Source organism: Nannobrachium achirus (genome assembly GCF_963921795.1).
Source record: "Nannobrachium achirus genome assembly, chromosome: 1".
NCBI classification, from domain to species: Eukaryota; Metazoa; Chordata; class Actinopteri; order Myctophiformes; family Myctophidae; genus Nannobrachium; species Nannobrachium achirus.
This window is the reverse complement of record NC_137810.1, coordinates 57,721,259-57,739,185: the sequence shown is the minus strand read 5'-3', so window position 1 is coordinate 57,739,185 and position 17,927 is coordinate 57,721,259. Positions and strand designations below refer to the sequence as shown.

At 44.8% G+C, this 17,927-nt stretch overlaps 1 protein-coding gene across 1 annotated transcript in view; it reads right to left on the bottom strand.

Moving 5' to 3' along the window:
- The window catches only part of st6galnac5b (ST6 (alpha-N-acetyl-neuraminyl-2,3-beta-galactosyl-1,3)-N-acetylgalactosaminide alpha-2,6-sialyltransferase 5b), a gene marked incomplete at both ends in the record, with an annotated part of 28,029 nt that overhangs the window by 1,661 nt on the left and 8,441 nt on the right, over positions 1-17,927 (bottom strand). Inside the window, 3 exons of the mRNA XM_080730392.1 lie at positions 9-116; positions 3,092-3,294; positions 4,976-5,185. Of these exons, the coding sequence (XP_080586518.1) occupies positions 9-116; positions 3,092-3,294; positions 4,976-5,185 (521 nt within the window). The remainder of the gene's footprint in view (positions 1-8; positions 117-3,091; positions 3,295-4,975; positions 5,186-17,927) is intronic.

Sequence of the window (17,927 nt, the reverse complement as noted above, 5' to 3'; positions counted from 1 at the left end):
GATCCCACCTGCAGAAGTCAGGAGGCACCATTCCATATACATTGATCCTATCGCACAGCTCCAGAGCTATAGCCATGGTGAACCAGCCTGTGCTCAGCCAGGAGTTGGACCTCTTCCTAGAAGACAACGTGTACAATATATTAAACATATTTATTTAGGCGCACACACATCTACAATTAAATAGCACATACATAACAAAACAAAGCTGTGATGTACTACAGGATTCGAGTGGAAATATATTTGAATATCGTCGCTGAAAACCTTGTATGTCCAAAACCGTTCGTTTTGTATTTATCATTTTAAAAATGATTTAAAATAGTGAAAATAGCCGATCTACAAGGACACAACGTGAGGCGTTGTGTGCTTGTTGATCTGCTATTTTCACTAGTTTTGTGCGACAGTCTTGTATGATGAAGCAGGGCTTTAATTTACAAAAAATATACAAATTTGAAACTTGGAGATACAAGGTTTCTGCCCGACAGTGACGATATATAATATAGTATGAAATTGTGCTCTGTCCAAGCGGAATTAATACGTGGTAATGTTAATGAAGTCCAGCCCGGCCAATCTTCTCACTTGGGATGTTAGTTGGCAGCTGTGCCCGGGCCCTCTGCCTGTGATGATGCTGTTAGCTGGTGGCTTGTCTGCCAGGGGGATTTGGCGATGCCAAGGAGAGTACCAGCAGGGCCGGGGCAGACAGAGACCATCATGGACATGCAACCCTGTCTGTCTACCATCCAAATTCATCTGGGATGTGAAGTGCTGCTGCCATCCCCTGTTCACTAGTTAATGAAGTGAGTGCCATTACAGCACAGCAGCTGTCATGTAAGGGTACGCATTTACTGTAAGCACTTTCAACCTGGCGTGACTATTCTGGGCATGAAACTGACTCAGTTTCAGCCCTCAGCCTGGGTCTAACCACTCATGCCTACAGTAGTTTATATTTAATTGCACGACGGTCAGAATCAGAATACAAATCAGCTTTATTTTTCACATCACATGACTACAGGGTGTAAAAGATTGGGTGAAATCTGCAGGTGCAGGAAGATTTAGGAAAGGGAAAGGGAGAATAGAGAAGAAAGGAACACACAGAACAGAAATAACTGGAAGGCAATAAGGCACTGCCAAATAAAATAAAATAAATATATATATATATAAAGTCCATGATTTCAAATGAGATATGGCAGAAGTACTGTTCTTGTGCAGGTGTCAAAACCGCTGATCTTCGATCGAGTAAATGTGACGCAAACCGTTTCTTGATTGAAAAGGAGATATTTCCGGCCAGCAGCGCCCGTCATGGGACAAAGAATAAATTGGTCCTCAACATTTCATTGTGTCTTTGCTTGTAATGGGGAATAGTCATGCACCCGGGGAGAGATTTAATCTGACTTGAGTGACTTGAAAGTAGAACGAATGCTCTATTTATGATGACGACTCAAATCTGCAAACGCCTCACTGGGCATTGCTACGGTTACATGAGGAAAGACTCTGAATCCCCCTGTAGAAATGTCATTCTGCCTTCGGTGAGGGACAATCATGACCTCATAATGTTAACCAAATCCCCTCAAATTCTTCACCATATCGCCGTTGTCGGGTGGAAACCTTGTATGTCCAGAACCGTTCGCGTTTTGCATTTATCATTTTAAAAATTATTCAAACTAGTGAAAACAGCCGATCTGCAAGCACGCCTCGCACCGCGAGGCGTTGTGTGCTTGTAGATCTGCTGTTTTCACTACTTTTGTGCAACAGCCTTGTATGACGTAGCAGGGCTTGGCTTTGCGAAAAAATGTACAAATTTGAAACATGGAGATGCAAGGTTTCTGCCCGACAGTGACAATATACTAGCTCTAGCTTTGATGCAAATCCCATTAATGGTACTACTGTGAGTGGTTTCGCAGCTTGCGTCTCCCACTTGTTCTTTTTTGTTGAATGAGCATGTCAAAAAATACACCAGGGCTTTCATAAGAATGAATGTAATCTGTATAGTTCTTCCTTCACTGCACATTCTGTGTCTGTCAAGTAGGCTGCATCAAGCTCCAAAGCAGAAGTTATTTATTTCGTTATTTATTTATTTTCCTCGTATTTTCTTTATTCTTTCCTGTCTTTCATCCCATCCATGAAAAAAACAGAAATTGAAGACAGCATGTGTTTTGAAATGCTTCTCAACTGGGACTTGCTTCAACACCCCACCCCCCGCCGCCCACACACACACACACACACACACATACACACACACACACACACACACACACACACACACACACACACACACACACACACACATACTGTACACATTGACGCACACACACACACACACACACACACACACACACACACACACACAACACACACACACACACACACACACACACACACACACACACACACACACACATACTGTACACATTGACGCACACACACACATACTGTACACATTGACACACACACACACACACACACACCCACACAGACACGCACGTGAGAGCGCGCACACACACACACACACACACACACACACACACACACACACACACACACACACACACACACACACACACACACACACACACACACACACACAGACACAGACACGCACACACACACACACACACACACACACCGCAGGCTTTCTCGCTTGGATCAGCGAGGATCGGGCCGCGGTGGAGACACAAACACACTCGCTTCCACGAGTAAACGCAAAGATGACCACAATCCAGCTCTTGCCGCCCGTGAGCACATGCACGAACGAGCACGCGCGCTGGGAATTTCACGGGACAACGCCCGCTCGCCTCGCCGCCCCTAAACTAAACGTGCGTGCCCAAATAAACGCCCGCCTCTCATTGAAAATGAGAGGACCAGTAGCCCGCTGGCCTACTGGTCCAGGCGCATACCACATAGGCATGGATGCCTGTATGGCAGCGTCACCGGTTCGATTTATTCTTTGTCCCATGACGGGCGCTGCTGGCCGGAAATATCTCCTTTTCATTCAAGAAACGGTTTGCGTCACATTTACTCGATTGAAGATCAGGTGTTTTGACACCTGCACAAGAACAGTGTGTATTTTGATTTTCTTTTTTTTTTGAAAACTCACCTGTCTATTCCCGTCTCGTTTTTGAAGAGTTCGTCGAACCTCAGCATCTTGGCCCGGGAGATGGCGTACACCTTGAGCTGGGGCTTCTGCTGCTTCAGCAGCCGGAGGTGGTTGTAGACCAGCCCCCTCCCGTCCCGCCTCATGCTCGCGCTCGGACCCCAGAAGATCAGCGCCGCGGCGCCCTGGCTGGCATTGAGCAGCTCCTGCCGCGAGGCATGTCACAATTATTACATCATAGTCTAATCGCAATTATTTGACATAATCGCAATTATTTGACATAATCGTCATGATCGTTTCCATGTTGAAAATGTTCATATATTTTCAAACATTTTCAAAAATAATGGAAATAGCAGATCTATTTCCTCTATCAATGTTCTTTTTAACCCATTTAGTGCTCCAGAAATTAACGGGTTAAAATGTCCAGCGTGCCTCTCGCAGGCTCCATCCGCGACCGTTCTCTTATTTTGAAGGCCAGAAGGCCATTGCGTAAACACTTCCGGTTTGACGTCATGACGTCATTCACCGGAAGCGATCGTCATCCACATGCGGTTGTGTAATGGCCGACCGTTGCCTTTCAACATGTGTTTTTTTAGCGAGAATCTAATGCCATCCTTGGCTTCTAAAGTGTTTTTTGGAGATAATGGACATTAAAGATGAGATCGGCCGTCGGCCTCCATGTTAACACATCGGATGCCCACGTGGTGTCTACAAGTCAATTTCTTTGATGTCGCTGGAGAACCACGATGCGTTTGACGCGTTGTAAACTATACTGTACTGTAGCTACTGCACTTGGCTACCGCGGTGATGAAACAAACTCCATTTCCCAACATGCAGCGCGCAATTACGTCACCCGGACGTGCTGTGTGTCTCGTTGACTTCCTGTTTAGCGGCTGCACAAAAATGCTGTTTTCTCCGGATTCTCTTCCTTTTTTCATTTTTTTTCTCAAAACGGCAGCCTCTTCTACATGCCGTAACACAAACACTGTGGCTTAGAAATGATAAAAAACGGTCCTGACTGAAAGAAAAGATTTTCGCGAAATAAACAGGACATACTCGGATTACATTTACTCTGATTACTTTTCTCGCCAGTACTCTCGCCGGTAGGTAAAATGACGCGTTGCCATGGGCACCAGCAAATTAAGACGTCAAAACCACGTGGGCGTCCGATGTGTTAAGGGATTACTATTTTGTGCACGTGCATCCGTGATGATAATGAATCGGCGAGTCCAATCGTGCCAGCACTTTCCAACGGACCCTAGGGTAAGAACGCCAGCGTTACTCTATATACAGTATTTTATGCGAGTATACTCGGGATCGGCACTCTAAATACTCGAGTATTTTTCACGAGTATACTCGGGATCAGCGTTAAATGAGTTAACCCATAATAGACGGGACGCCGGGAAACCATTTTTCTGCTTTTACCCCTCAGGTTGGGAACCCATTTTTGTGTAGTACAGTACATGTACAGTATTTAGCAACTTTGTTTTGGTTTTTTTGGAAAAATGTAAGAAGTAAACAAATGTAATGAAAGCCAAAGGTGTAAGCTATCAAATAGTTTTGGAATTTTGTTTCTAGCTGCTACACAGGCTGAGTAATAGTTTTCCAAAAAAAATTGGGTAATTTTCAAATCCGACATAGGTTTTTAAGGCTTTATTCAAATTGGACTTAGGCTTAAATGGGTTAAAGTATAAAGTTGTCAAATATGTCAGTAATTTCTTTGTATATTTTGGTTATGTTTCATATCCGCCATGTGCAACTTCAAAGCCTACAAGCCCAAACAGAAATGTAATTGTCAACAACATAAACACAATTACATTGTTAATCGCAAATGATTTGAGTGACAATGAATCGTCATGTAAAATGTAATAATGGTGACCGCCCTACCTGCCGGTTCCGCAGCACCCTCTGCAGGCTGGAGTGGGCCACCACGCGGAGGCTGGTGCGGCGGCCCACGTCGCCGTAGTAGCCGGTGCTGGGGGCGTCGTTCATGCGGACGACGCACTCGGCGCGGTCGATCTCCTCTCCCCTCTGGCTTCCTGTCAGCTGACCGGAGCTGGTGACCAGCGAGCAGGAGGCGCAGTGCATCTTCAGGGGCTGTTATAGGAGGACAAAGGTCAAAGAGGTCATTCAGAGAGCATACTCTTGTCAAATGATCAGAGTTAATTTAACGCTGTGGGTGCGTTCAGACAGTCAGAGACAGATGCATCGACCCCCATCCACTCCCATGTTAAAGCTATACTCTGGAAGTTGCTCAACTACTGGTCAGTAGCGGTATTGCTTTTTCCGCCCGGGGTCGCCGCGGACCACCGCCGAGACGCATCCATAGAGGGGTCTCACGTCCCTCTGCGACCAGGCGTTGGGGAGTAACAGGCTAGACTCCTACACCAGAGTCAGTAAACACTGCTGTTGAGGCAAGCTACTTCCTGAAAAGACGTCAAGGCGCGCTGTGATTGGCCACGTATACGGAAGAATGCAGATGATGTAATTTTGCCGCGAAATCCGGTCCCCGGCCAGGATCATAGAAAACATATTTACAGAAGGCTTTAGGGGCTGAAATTCACGGAGTGGGTGTTCTAAAACGTTAGCGATTTAATAGTTAGGACAATTTTAAGATTTGTTTTATTGGAAAAGTTACAGATTATAGCTTTAAGAGAATAACCCGGAAGAGGCGTTAGGTCTCTGATCGAAGATGCATTATGCCGCTGTGGGGCGACGAGCTCAAGGGTTCAATACAGGTTCATGGTTCAGCACTGCTGTACTCTCACCCACAGATATAAAGAGCTAGATGCCTCTTTCGCCTCTGCAGTTAATTGGAGCGATGTTCAAAAGTTCTAGTCCGGACTTGGAAAAATGAAGGGAACGCTGTCAGTCAAAGTGACTACTGGTCAATCACAGCGTGTCTTTTCCAGGACTTATCCAAGGACCACAATCCAATTCAACAGAGCCAGTACCGATGTTGCGCTGCTCAGCTGTTCTTACAGGCTGCATACGTAAAGACCAGCCCCCACCTGCCTCTGATTGGCTTACCGACTTCCGTATGTGTGACGCACGCGGAAGCAATGAACACGGAAGCAATGAACACGGAAGCGATGAAGATTCCCTTAGTTGCTCAATGCATACGCCCCCTAGCCGAAGGAGGCGTCTACCTTTCTATGTCTATGCTCTCACCCAGTAGAGACACTCACTAACCAATGGGACTGACCTAAACGCAGAAAGTACGTCACTTTGTTGACACTCACATTAGCTGCTCAAATGTGAAGGTTCAAAGGTAATGCTGCTATAGGCAGGGGCGATACGCCTCCATCTGTCGCGAGATATCTGAACGTACCCTCAGTTAATTTAACGCTGAGAGTGTGTTGTAATGCATTGTTTTGCCAAACACTGGGTCGGGACCCATTTGTGGGTCGCAGACAGATTTCTATGGGTCCCTTAATTTGTTTCCTATATTTATATATTTTCCAAAAAAAACATTCCAAAAAGAAGCTTTCATGTTTTTCATGAATTAAAAACTAAATTCTATGTTTTTTTTCTCCAATAATTTCATGAAGAAATCAAAGAAAAATCATTGCATACATTAGAAAACAAATGTTTAAGAAGTAGTGAAAATAGCCGATCTACAAGCCCGCGAGCTTGGAGATCCGCTGTTTTCACTAGTGTGGGTCCCGGGCTAACGTCTAATTTCTCTTTTGGGTCATGGGCTAAAAAGTTTGGGAACCAATGTTGTAATGTAACCAAATGGACCCGTTACACTCTCTGATTTACCAACGGATACATTAACACAAAGGATTTTGCTGTGTACGCTGTACAGCATGTGGCTTTCAGTAAACTAATAAGTAGCGGGCATCTCAATTGTGTGAATATTATGTTGATTATTTAAATGGAATGAGACCCGTTTGACTGCCATTAGTTCCACCAAGGCACTCATGAGCGTCCTCAAAGATTAAGTGACAAGTCATTTACTCAATACTCATGCATGTTTAGTTGTTACTGTCATGCACTAGGGAGTTGCACAACAAAACAGGGAGTCCACACACAAGTAAGAGCGTTTCAAATTATATTTATTATTCTAAATTAATTAAATAAAAACAATTATCAAACAAAACTGGGTATGAGGTGTGAACAAGTCAGTAATCAGTCATGTCTGCAGTGTATGGATGTTTGGAGTGTGCTATGTGCGTGTTGTATAAAAGGGTGCAAGAGCAAAAGCAGAACCTGCTTCCAAGGAGTATAAGTCGGGGGCCCCAGGGATATTTTGGTTCAGATTCTCGCAAATTCGCCAAATTTGGCACAGATGTTGTCCATAACACACTTAATCATTTTAAGATGGGTGCCAAGATGGGCACCCCATGGTACTGCCATAATTGAGCAATGCAATTGGTGTCCCATTAACTTTACATTACAGGGAAAAAAAGCAAAAAAAGAATCTGCTTTAAGTAGCATATAACTGGTCAAACTAGGGGGTTTTCATGATTCTGAATCCATTGCAAGCATCCGTTTTGCACAAAAAACATTCCTTGGGCTAAAAAACTGCCCTACAAGACTATGGTTTAGTGATGAAAAGTGATGAGTCATCACTTTTAACACTTTCGTGGTGGCCGTTTTAGCCCAATGAATGTTTTTTTTTATGCAAAACGGATGTTTGCAATGGATTCAGAATCATGAAAACCCACTAGTTTGACCAGTTATATGCTACTTAAAGTAGATTCTTTTTTTTTTGATTTTTTTCCCTGTAATGTAAAGTTAATGGGACACCAATTGCATTGCTCAATTATGGCAGTACCATGGGGTGCCCATCTTGGCACCCATCTTAAAATGATTAATGCTGTTGGTACAACATAAGTTCGGGAGGAAAGACCACACCGGAGAACTTTCTCCCCACTATGTTATTGCCTTCAATCTGGCTGACTCCTACTCCTCCCAAGCTCACCTGCTCGTGATCCCATTGATAACAACTCCTCCCTTATCTCCTCCCTGAAACCAACCAAGGGTTGTATTTATACACGACCACCTCCACCTGCTATCCTCTGATCCGTTTCTCGCATCCCTCCACCACCCCAATCTCCACACTTTTCTCATGCGCTCCACTAACATTTCCTTATCCTTTCCTTCAGGTTCCAGATGGGGCCTTAAAGCGTAAATCGGCGCCACTCCAGATCCATGGACCTCGGCGCCACTCCAGATCCGAGGACCCCAAAGCCAAACACCCAGGGTTCATCGCCCCCTGGAACCACTAACTGCCACCTGCTAGCACCCAGATCAACAAGCACCCATGCCTCTTCAACCCATCTACACCACAACTCATCTACACCACACCATCCTCAGTACATCCCTCAATCAGTCTCCATTCATACACACTGTATCCATTCAATAAATACAACCCAACTGATATTGTTTGATGGTGTGGTCTTTACTAGTGAAAGTATGTTATGGACAACATCTGTGCCAAATTTGGCGAATTTGCGAGAATCTGAACCAAACGGTCCTTTTATTGCCCTGGGGCCACCGACTAGTAGAGAGCTCTTGAACCGAGCAGGAGAGCTCTCTTTATACTCTCCCAACCACACCCAAACTAAGGTGTGCCAAATTGGCCTGACAGACTGCTCCACTCTGCTCTGACACTGAAGCCCTTATCAGAGTCTGCGGTGAAGAGCCTATCACCGCAAATTTTAGGTGTAAAGCTATCCACCTAAAGTGAGAAAATAAGTGTGGAGGCCATCATAGTCAGTCACGGTGAAGTCCTATCACTGTGACTGACTGGTCTAGATCGACCAATCAGTGAACGGGGTGATGGGTCGATCTGTCTGAAAGTAAAAACAGAGAGATGTGTCGGGGTTCGCGGTGGATAGCTCTTCACTGCGAGTAATGACACAATGTTGTAGTTTTATGACTTGAAAAGACTACACCGCGGTGGATAGCTTATCACCGCGGTGCCTACTATGATAGGGGCTTGAGGCGGGCGTGAGGCAGAGAGGGGCAGGGCCGTCACATTACTAATGTACTGTATATGTATTGCAAATTACAATATTGGCACCCTGATCAGCTCAAGTTCAAAGTTAGCTCATCGACACAAGTTCAAAGTCTCCACCATGCACCCGGGTGGTGCAAATCCACTGTGGTGCATCCGGCTTTGTTGAAGGTCGATGGGAGGGAGGGAAGCCAGGCGGGGAGGAGGGTGATATTTGTCACTGCACGTATTCCTACAGGCTGGGGCGGCACCTGTCAGCAGGGAGTGTTGGTCGGACTGGGAAGGAGTAGGACAAGCTCTACGTCCTCCCGGTGGGGGAGTTAGTAGGATACAACAGCAGTGACAACACACACATATGTGTGGGGAGGAATGAATTGGCAGAGTGTTCATATAAGGGTTTGTGCCTTTAACAGTGCACATACACTATATTATACAAAGAAGCATGTAATCCATGATTCAAATTCAGATTCAGATTCCTTTATTTACCATTGTGCAACACACATAGGAATTTGCTTTGGAAATATACACGTGTGCATTCAATCATTTTTTCACAAATAACGATGATGAATTGGGACCAGCTCTTGGTTTGAGCCTGAAAATGTTGGACAGTCAAACCTACAATATACCGGTATTGTACTGCAGCTGTGTGGTCACAAAACCATCAGTCATTATGGATATGAGTCTATAGTACCTACAGTTAGGGATGGGACAATAATCGCTGTTATTAGGGTTTATCGTGATAAAAAACATGATAATCGTATCGTGGAGATTTAAATTATCGTGAAATTGTCCTCCGTCATGCACTGGCATCAATTCACCTTTTGCCGAGCTGCATATCCGGTACCATTTAAACCCTCTATAATTGGTAAAACGGACATGGAAATAACGTACTTGATACAGTCTTTATTTCCCTCTCTACCAAATCTCTTTGTCCAACAATAGCCGATCTACAAGCTCAAAACATGTCGCAACGTGACTCATTGTGAGCTTGTAGATCTATTTTTTTTTGGCAAATGTTCCGCCCCAGGATAATGGATGTTGGGGGTATTTAGATTATCGCGCTAATATCGTAATTCGCTATTTCTTTGCACAATAATCATGACATGAAATGTTCCTATCGTCCCATCCCTACTGTACCTACAGTACAATCAAAAGGGATGATATTCTCACCTCCAGACAGCAAGGTGAATTAGACATTTAGTGTATATTCAAATTAGACCCTAACCCTACCAAGAGGGAGAAATCCTATTGTCCTGAGGCCTGTTTTATAGTCACGCACCGAAAATACACCATCTACAAGCTCACAACGTATCTCACTGCAACGTGTTATGTGAGCTCGTAAATGTGATACTTTTGGTGTGAGATACGATGTGCTACCAAGTATAAAAATACTTTATATCATCGTTGTCGGGTGGAAACCATGTATGTCCAAAACCTTCCCTTTTTTGTTATTCTAAAAACGATTTAAAATTGTGAAAATAGCCGAGCCATTTTCACTAGTTTTGTGCGACAGTCTTGTGTGATGAAGCAGGGCTTTGCTTTACGTACAAGTTTGAAACTTGGAGATACAAGGTTTCTGCCCGACAGTGACGATGTGTTGCAGCAGTATGAGAGCCTATGTAGAAGGTCATGAAAAACTCATCTTGCATAAAAGGACTATTTTGCATCTCTGATAAAAATAAAAATCACAAATGTAATCTATTCTCTTTGAAAACACACTCATTATGAGGCAGACTGTCTGCATGAAACCAGAAAGTGGGTTGTTGTGCAAAAACCAAAGGGAGCTACAGTACACTGTGCTACAGACTAGAACACATAAAAATAACAAGAGCCCACCTGTCATGAATTATTCCAAGCCTTAATGGAGAATCCCTTTGGCATTCTGAACCGTGCCTTAAGCTCCATACTATGCGGACACACACACAAAACACGCACGCACGCACGCACGCACGCGCGCGCACACACACACACACACACACACACACACACACACACACACACACACACACACACACACACACACACACACACACACACACACACATATTGGTATACTTTTTGATATTTTTTTAACCATTAAACAACCATTTTATCCTCACATACAATGTTCATTTCTACACACACACACACACGCGCACGCACGCGCGCGCGCGCACGCACGCACGCACGCACATACACACACACACACACACACACACACACACACACACACACACACACACACACTCACACACACACACACACACACACACACACACACCAAAACCGTTGCCTCGTACTTCCTGTTTGTCTCCCATTATGTGTGAATCACCATGCAGAGTTATCAGGCAGAGCAGTCAGGGGTGTGTGGGCTGTGGATGGGTGTGGTTGAGATTTCAGTTACATCCTCAGTGTTCATTTAACTCTGAGAGTGTACACAAACATGTAACCAAAAGGACCTGGAAAATTTAAAACATTGCAATACAGCAATGCATTGATATTAAAAAGAATATGTGCTCATGAATTTTTCACCCAGTGCCAATTGCCTAAGCTGTAATCCTGGGCGCTGCTCTCCCTCTGTGAACTTGGGGAGGGCCCCGAACACGTTATTCCAACCAGTTCCATTCCCCTCCATCAGGCGCTGCGGCTGGCCTGGGGGAGGCAGTATAGAGACCAGGATTACTGCATGTTATTGTGAGGAGATATGGGGAGAACATGCAAACTCCTCACAGCTATCCCCTCCTTATGCTCTCTTTCAACATATTGCAGCACAACACATTGAATTACCTTGACAGGGTCAACATAAACTAGTTCCTGGGATAGTTTGCCTGCATTCTCTGAACCTGGACATCAAACAAACCTCAAGTTTGGAATAAATTACACACCTCGCTGCAAAGTCACAACAACCTCCCTTTGCCTGCTTGGCTGTGGAAATAACTAATAGTTTTTGGTATTTGCTTTTGATCTAGATAGAACACACAACAGCCTGCTGAGTGGGTAGAGAATCTGTGTTGGGGAATTGGAAGGTTGCCGGATGTACCCTTATCTCACAAAAGTCTACACGTCGACATGTCCCTGAGCAAGATAATGAACTCCTTACAGCAGCTCCAGCTCATCTGAGCCATGTGAGCAATCATCTGCCGGGTGAAACTGTAAAACCCATTTCCAAATAGAGATTTGTTTGTTTTTGTTGCATTCCTAAGCCAATAATTAGGAATAATTAGGAGACACTCTCCTACCGGGGACCCCGCCGGTCATCAAGTTATTGGCTTAGAAAAAATAATAATAAAAAAAAAAATATATCCATCAATTCAAGGCTTTGTGGGGTGAATAACTGAAAGAAAACAAGTACTTTTGGGGGGTTAACTACTCTTTAAGGGGGATATGCAAAATCCTTATAACGAGTTGTTTTGTTAAACTAAAAAGAGAAAAAGAAAATTAAAAAAGCATAGAATCTTTTCAATACTCAGTGCTGTTATGGAGCAAGTAAAAAGCATTTTCAAGCTGGATGCCCAGTTTTACAGCAATACAGCATATAGACTCGCCTGGGAGCGCCTGGGAAATCTTCCCTAACATTCTCACTGACAGATCCCAGAGCTTCTGACAGGCCAAAATGCTGCATATCGTCGTTGTCAGGTGAAAACCTTGTATGTCCAAAACCGTTTTCTATTTATCATATAAAAAATATACTAAACTAGTGAAAACAGCCGATGTACAAGCACACAACGCCTCGCACCGCGAGGCGTTGTGTGCTTGTAGATCTGCTGTTTTCACTACTTGTGTGCGACGGCCTTGTATAATGAAGCAGGGCTGTACTTTATGAAAAAAACGTACAAATTAGAAAACTTGGAGATACGAGGTTTCTGCCCGACAACGACGATATAAACCCTTACACATACAGTGCATTATCATGAATACACAAAGGAAGAAGGGAACACATAAATGAATTAAATGAGATACTGTAGGCAGGGAGGGAGTAAGGAATGATCCATCGGCTAATCATTTAAACCAGACAACATTAACAGAATATAGCTATAATACAGCAATCCCATCACCGCTGGCACACATGCACTTTAGTCAGTCTGTCAAGCACTCAGTCACTCAGCTTCTCTGTACTGGGTGTAATGGGAACAGATGATGGTCTGTCTATGATCAATGATTCATAAACCTTGGTGAAAACACTCTCCTTGATTAACGTGATCTAAAATGGTGACAGGCCCAGGCTCAGCATGAAGTGGCCTCACCATCATCAGCGTTGGTGTGAAGCAGATTTAATTATCTGAAGCCATTACAAACAAGCCCGTGGAGCAGGGGCGTCACAAGGGGGGGAAAAGAGACTGAGTCACTAGGGCCCAAGGTGGAGGGGCCCTAATTATTTTATAGTTTAGCTATTGAAAAATAGGAGATATACAAGCTCACAGCGCGGCACAGAGTGCAGCGCTGCGATCTTGTAGAGCTTGTAGGTCATGAAAATGTGTGCAAATCTTTGAATATATGTATTTTTTAAGCGAACATTTGTAACTCAAATTTTTGCTTCTGGGGGGTCCCTGGAAGTAAATATTTTGAGATGGATGTCCGTGGCCAAATACATATCATTTGGGGGTCCTTCACATGAAAGAGTTTGAGCACCACTGACATAGAAACATAGGTTTTTTTCAAAAAACCTTAGAAGGATTTGAAATATTCAAAGACTTCTTCACGATTTTTGAAAAATAGTAGATCTACAAGCTTGCAGCGCGGCACTCGGTGCCACACTTGTGAGCTTGTATATCTGCTATCTTTCAATAGTTAAAGCGCAAAATAATGCGTTCCCAGTCTAAATGGGTTAAACCCCCTCCCCCTATGATGAACACTCATGGGGGGCCCGCAGTGAATGCTTGTACACAGGGCCCAGAATTTGGTGCAACATCCCTGGATGGAGCCAGGCAAGACAGGAAGTGGCAGTTAGGGACAATGGCTCCGGTTCTAGTCCCAGTCAATTACCGCCCACACATTATCGACTCCAGACTCATCAGTATCATCCTGTTTATATACTTCCCAGGGGAAACTCCACAATCATAATTGCTTTCCCAGTGAACTCCATCAGTCAGCCTCTAATATCGCACCGGAGCCTCCCTCCTCTGCTCTCTCCAATCATCTAACCTCTCGCTTTTAGCTTTTTGCTCCCAGCAGCCACCAAATCCAATTTATGATCGAGAGATAGCATTCGGAGATAGCATACATTTAGGAGACAATTGTGTCCATGTGGCTTGTTTGAGGACAGAGGGGACTCATGAGCAGTGGTGTCAGTTCAGAAAGAGCTAAGGTATGGCAACATGACTGGTGTCAACAGTCATGTTGCCATACCTTAGCAACAGGCATGATACTGTGCAGCTGACCTGCGGAACCTGGGAATATACCATTTTGTCAAATGGGGAGAATACAAGTGTGGAGAATATAATTACTAGTAAGACACCTGAGGGTGACATGCGACCTCAGGGTGACAGGGCGAGGTCGTGCCAATTCTTGACCATCTGGCCAACCACAGCGTTTCTCTGACGATTCTAGTTGTTGTCATTCTGGGGGGAGTTTGTTCATGTTTTTGTGAGGGTATCAACCCTAGGAGACACGGGGAGAACATGCAAACTCCACACAGAAAGGCCCTATCGCTAGTTGGGGTTGGCGATAGGGCCTTTCTGTGTGGAGTTTGCCTAGATGTGGTACAAAATGACTCATATATGGGCATAAAAAGTATGTCATGTTACATCACTTCCTGTACAGACAGTCAGACAGGCAGCCATTGACTCGAGAAGCTAACCGCTGCAGCCTGCGGGAAGTCTGCACCGCACCCTGCAGACCCGCGTCTGCAGACCCGGGTCTGCAGACCTGCAGACCCCATACTACTTAGTGACTTGGACAGGGCGTCGTGGGGCGACGGTGAGATTCGATCTAGTGATCTCTGGCACTCAAGTCGGCGACGCTATCCATTCAGCCATCAATGCTGATGTTTATCGTGGGCTTGCCCAGGCCTTACGGCCTGGGCATAAATAGAACGATTGCATTCACCACGGCTTCGTAACTCGCGCGGCGCTCCGCCGGCCGCGCGGCCCTGGCCCGCTCTTCGCGGCCACTCGCGCCTGCGGCGCTCGGGGGCGAAGAGCAGGACCAAGGTCCGCTGGCCTTCGCGCCGCTTGCAATGTCGTGGACAATCGAGCGGCTCCGCCTGGCTGCCACTGGGAGCAGTAGAGAGGTTGACCTGGGTCTGCAGTGCTGGGTCTGCAAACAGGTCTGCAGACTCGCAGACGCCAGGTCTGCAGACTCGCAGACGCCTTCCCGCAGGCTGCAGCCGTTACTACTTGATTGACTCCGGCCTAACAATGGCTACTGTCTATGACGGTAGTCCCATATGACATGATGGACTGGACTATCTCCATAGTGTTCTCCACATCTCCATGTTTAGGCCAAACAGGTTTTCTCCATTTCTCCATGTATACCGGTAGGTCCAAATGCCCAACGTTGAGCTTGACAACGAAACGTTCTTAACACAGCCGCCCCCATATTTACTTTAGAAAATATGTTACATTCTAAGAACATTTCGAGTAACGGTTTGATACAAGAGCAAATAAGCGCTACACTTCTGGAATCCTGTGCGTCGACTTAAAGTCGGATCCAGGCCTAATAACTTTATCTGCCCGCCCGTTGCCACCTCCTTGTTACATTTTCTTTTCTGAGACTGCCGACTGCACATTGTACCTCATCCACCCTTTCTTCTCTCTCCTTTTGGTATCTTTATCCTCCTCCTCCTTTTTTTCTTTTTTATTCTTCTCTTTTTTTGTCTTTCTTAGTCTTGTGTATCCTTCTCTTTTTTTTGTCTTTCTGTCTTCTGTAGCCAACCCGTACAGGAAGTGATCACTTCCTGTACAGGAAGTGATCACTTCCTGTACGGAAAGATTACAGAAGGTCACTCAAGCGACAAGGTTTTCCAGGGTAAATGCAACCTTCGGTCACAATAATACCTTGTTAATATGACCATTTTGTTAAATTTAGCATTTGTAGTTATTTTACTGTAATTAACAACATAATAACCAGCACAGATAGACAAAGAGACATTCATGGATTTATATTTAAAAGTAACTTTTATTTTCCCCCCGGACCCCGGGTATGGCAGCTGCATACCCCTGCCATACCCAATTGACGCCCCTGCTCATGAGCCAAGTTGTGATGGATTTGGTTTCATAAATCCTAGTCAAGGAACAAAAAAAGGAACAAAAGAAGGAAAATTAGTAGCTTAAGCCTGATTTATAGTTGATTTACTGCTGCTTCATAAGGCCTCCTATTTTACAGAGTCCATTCATTAAAATAACGATCCCACACACTTTTATTAGATAAAACAATACACTGACAGAAATCACTGGAGAACCAGGGGAGGATCAGTTGCACCGCAGTGGAGTGAAGTCTTAATGATCAGAGCTGTGGCTCGGATCTTTTCACAGACACCAATTAATTACACTGGAATGCTCCTGACAGTTGAAATCTCATTAGTCTCCTCCCGGTGACACATATTCAGGAAAGGAAAGTCTCTCTGTTCTCAAATTGGTACTGTGTGTGTGTGTGTGTGTGTGTGTGTGTGTGTGTGTGTGTGTGTGTGTGTGTGTGTGTGTGTGTGTGTGTGTGTGTGTGTGTGTGTGTGTGTGTGTGTGTGTGTGTGTGTGTGTGTGTGAGGCTCCAATCAGCCTCAAATACACTGCAATATCCTGTGTGTGTGTCAATTTAACCTTGAAAATGGGGTGTGGGGGGCAGCGGGGCTATATGCCTCTGAGGATGCACCCTCATTAACAGCGAACTAGTGGAGAGAGTTCCAGTAAATGGTGTGCTACTGGGCTGCTCTGTGGTGTGAGATCCACACAGAGGGCACTTTGTGATGGCGGCGATATTTATAACACAATGGATTGCATTTTTTATAGCGCCTTTCCAAGTGCTCAAATCGGTTTACAATGGTCTATTCATTCATACATTGGGAAGAACATCCTGTCAATGCTCCCCACTTCTGCCTTGTTCATACACCGATGGCAGAGGAAACCATGCAAGGCACCAACCTGCTCACCAGGAACCCGCCGTGTTCTAGTGACGGTTTCTCTACCCCTGAGCTTTTTAGCTTATTTTGCTTCTCAAAACATTTTCATGTCAAGGACCTACAAATTAATATGTAATCGTCCGCTTATCCCATTTTGTGCCAGGGACCTCCAGGTTTGTGATTATATTTCAAATTTTTTTTTTGGGGGGGGGGGGGGGGAATAGCAGATCTACAAGCTCACAACGCATCACATTGCAAACGCATTGTGAGCTTGTGGATCGGCTATTTTCAAATAGCCGATGTTTATGTCCTGAAACACACGGCTGCATTATGTTTGTTGATTGCTATACAGTACCTGACCTACGTCCTCGACTCTTTCCCATAGCAGCCAAGACGTCGCCCTACCACAGTTATCCAATTCAGTCACTAATTTATAGTGTATAGCTTTACCTATGATGTTATAATGCACTGCTTTTATATACGCCTATAAACCCTGAGAATGTATTCAAGGAGAGATGTGTGAGAGTCAGCTTGTTCCTCTTGCGGCGCTTTAAGTTACAGTATGGAAATGAAACCCTCACACACGTCCACACGTCCACGCCCACACCTAGGCTTGCAAGCAAACACACAACACGCACATAGAGTACACACGTACGCCTACGCACACACGCACGCGTGCACACACACACACACACACACACACACACACACACACACACACACACACACAGACGATTATGCAGGTTTTGTAATGTGTTGATTTTACTGTCAATTTCTGAAAGGTCAACATATCTTTAACCAGAATCATCATATCATGCCGCAGAGAGAGAGAGAGAGAG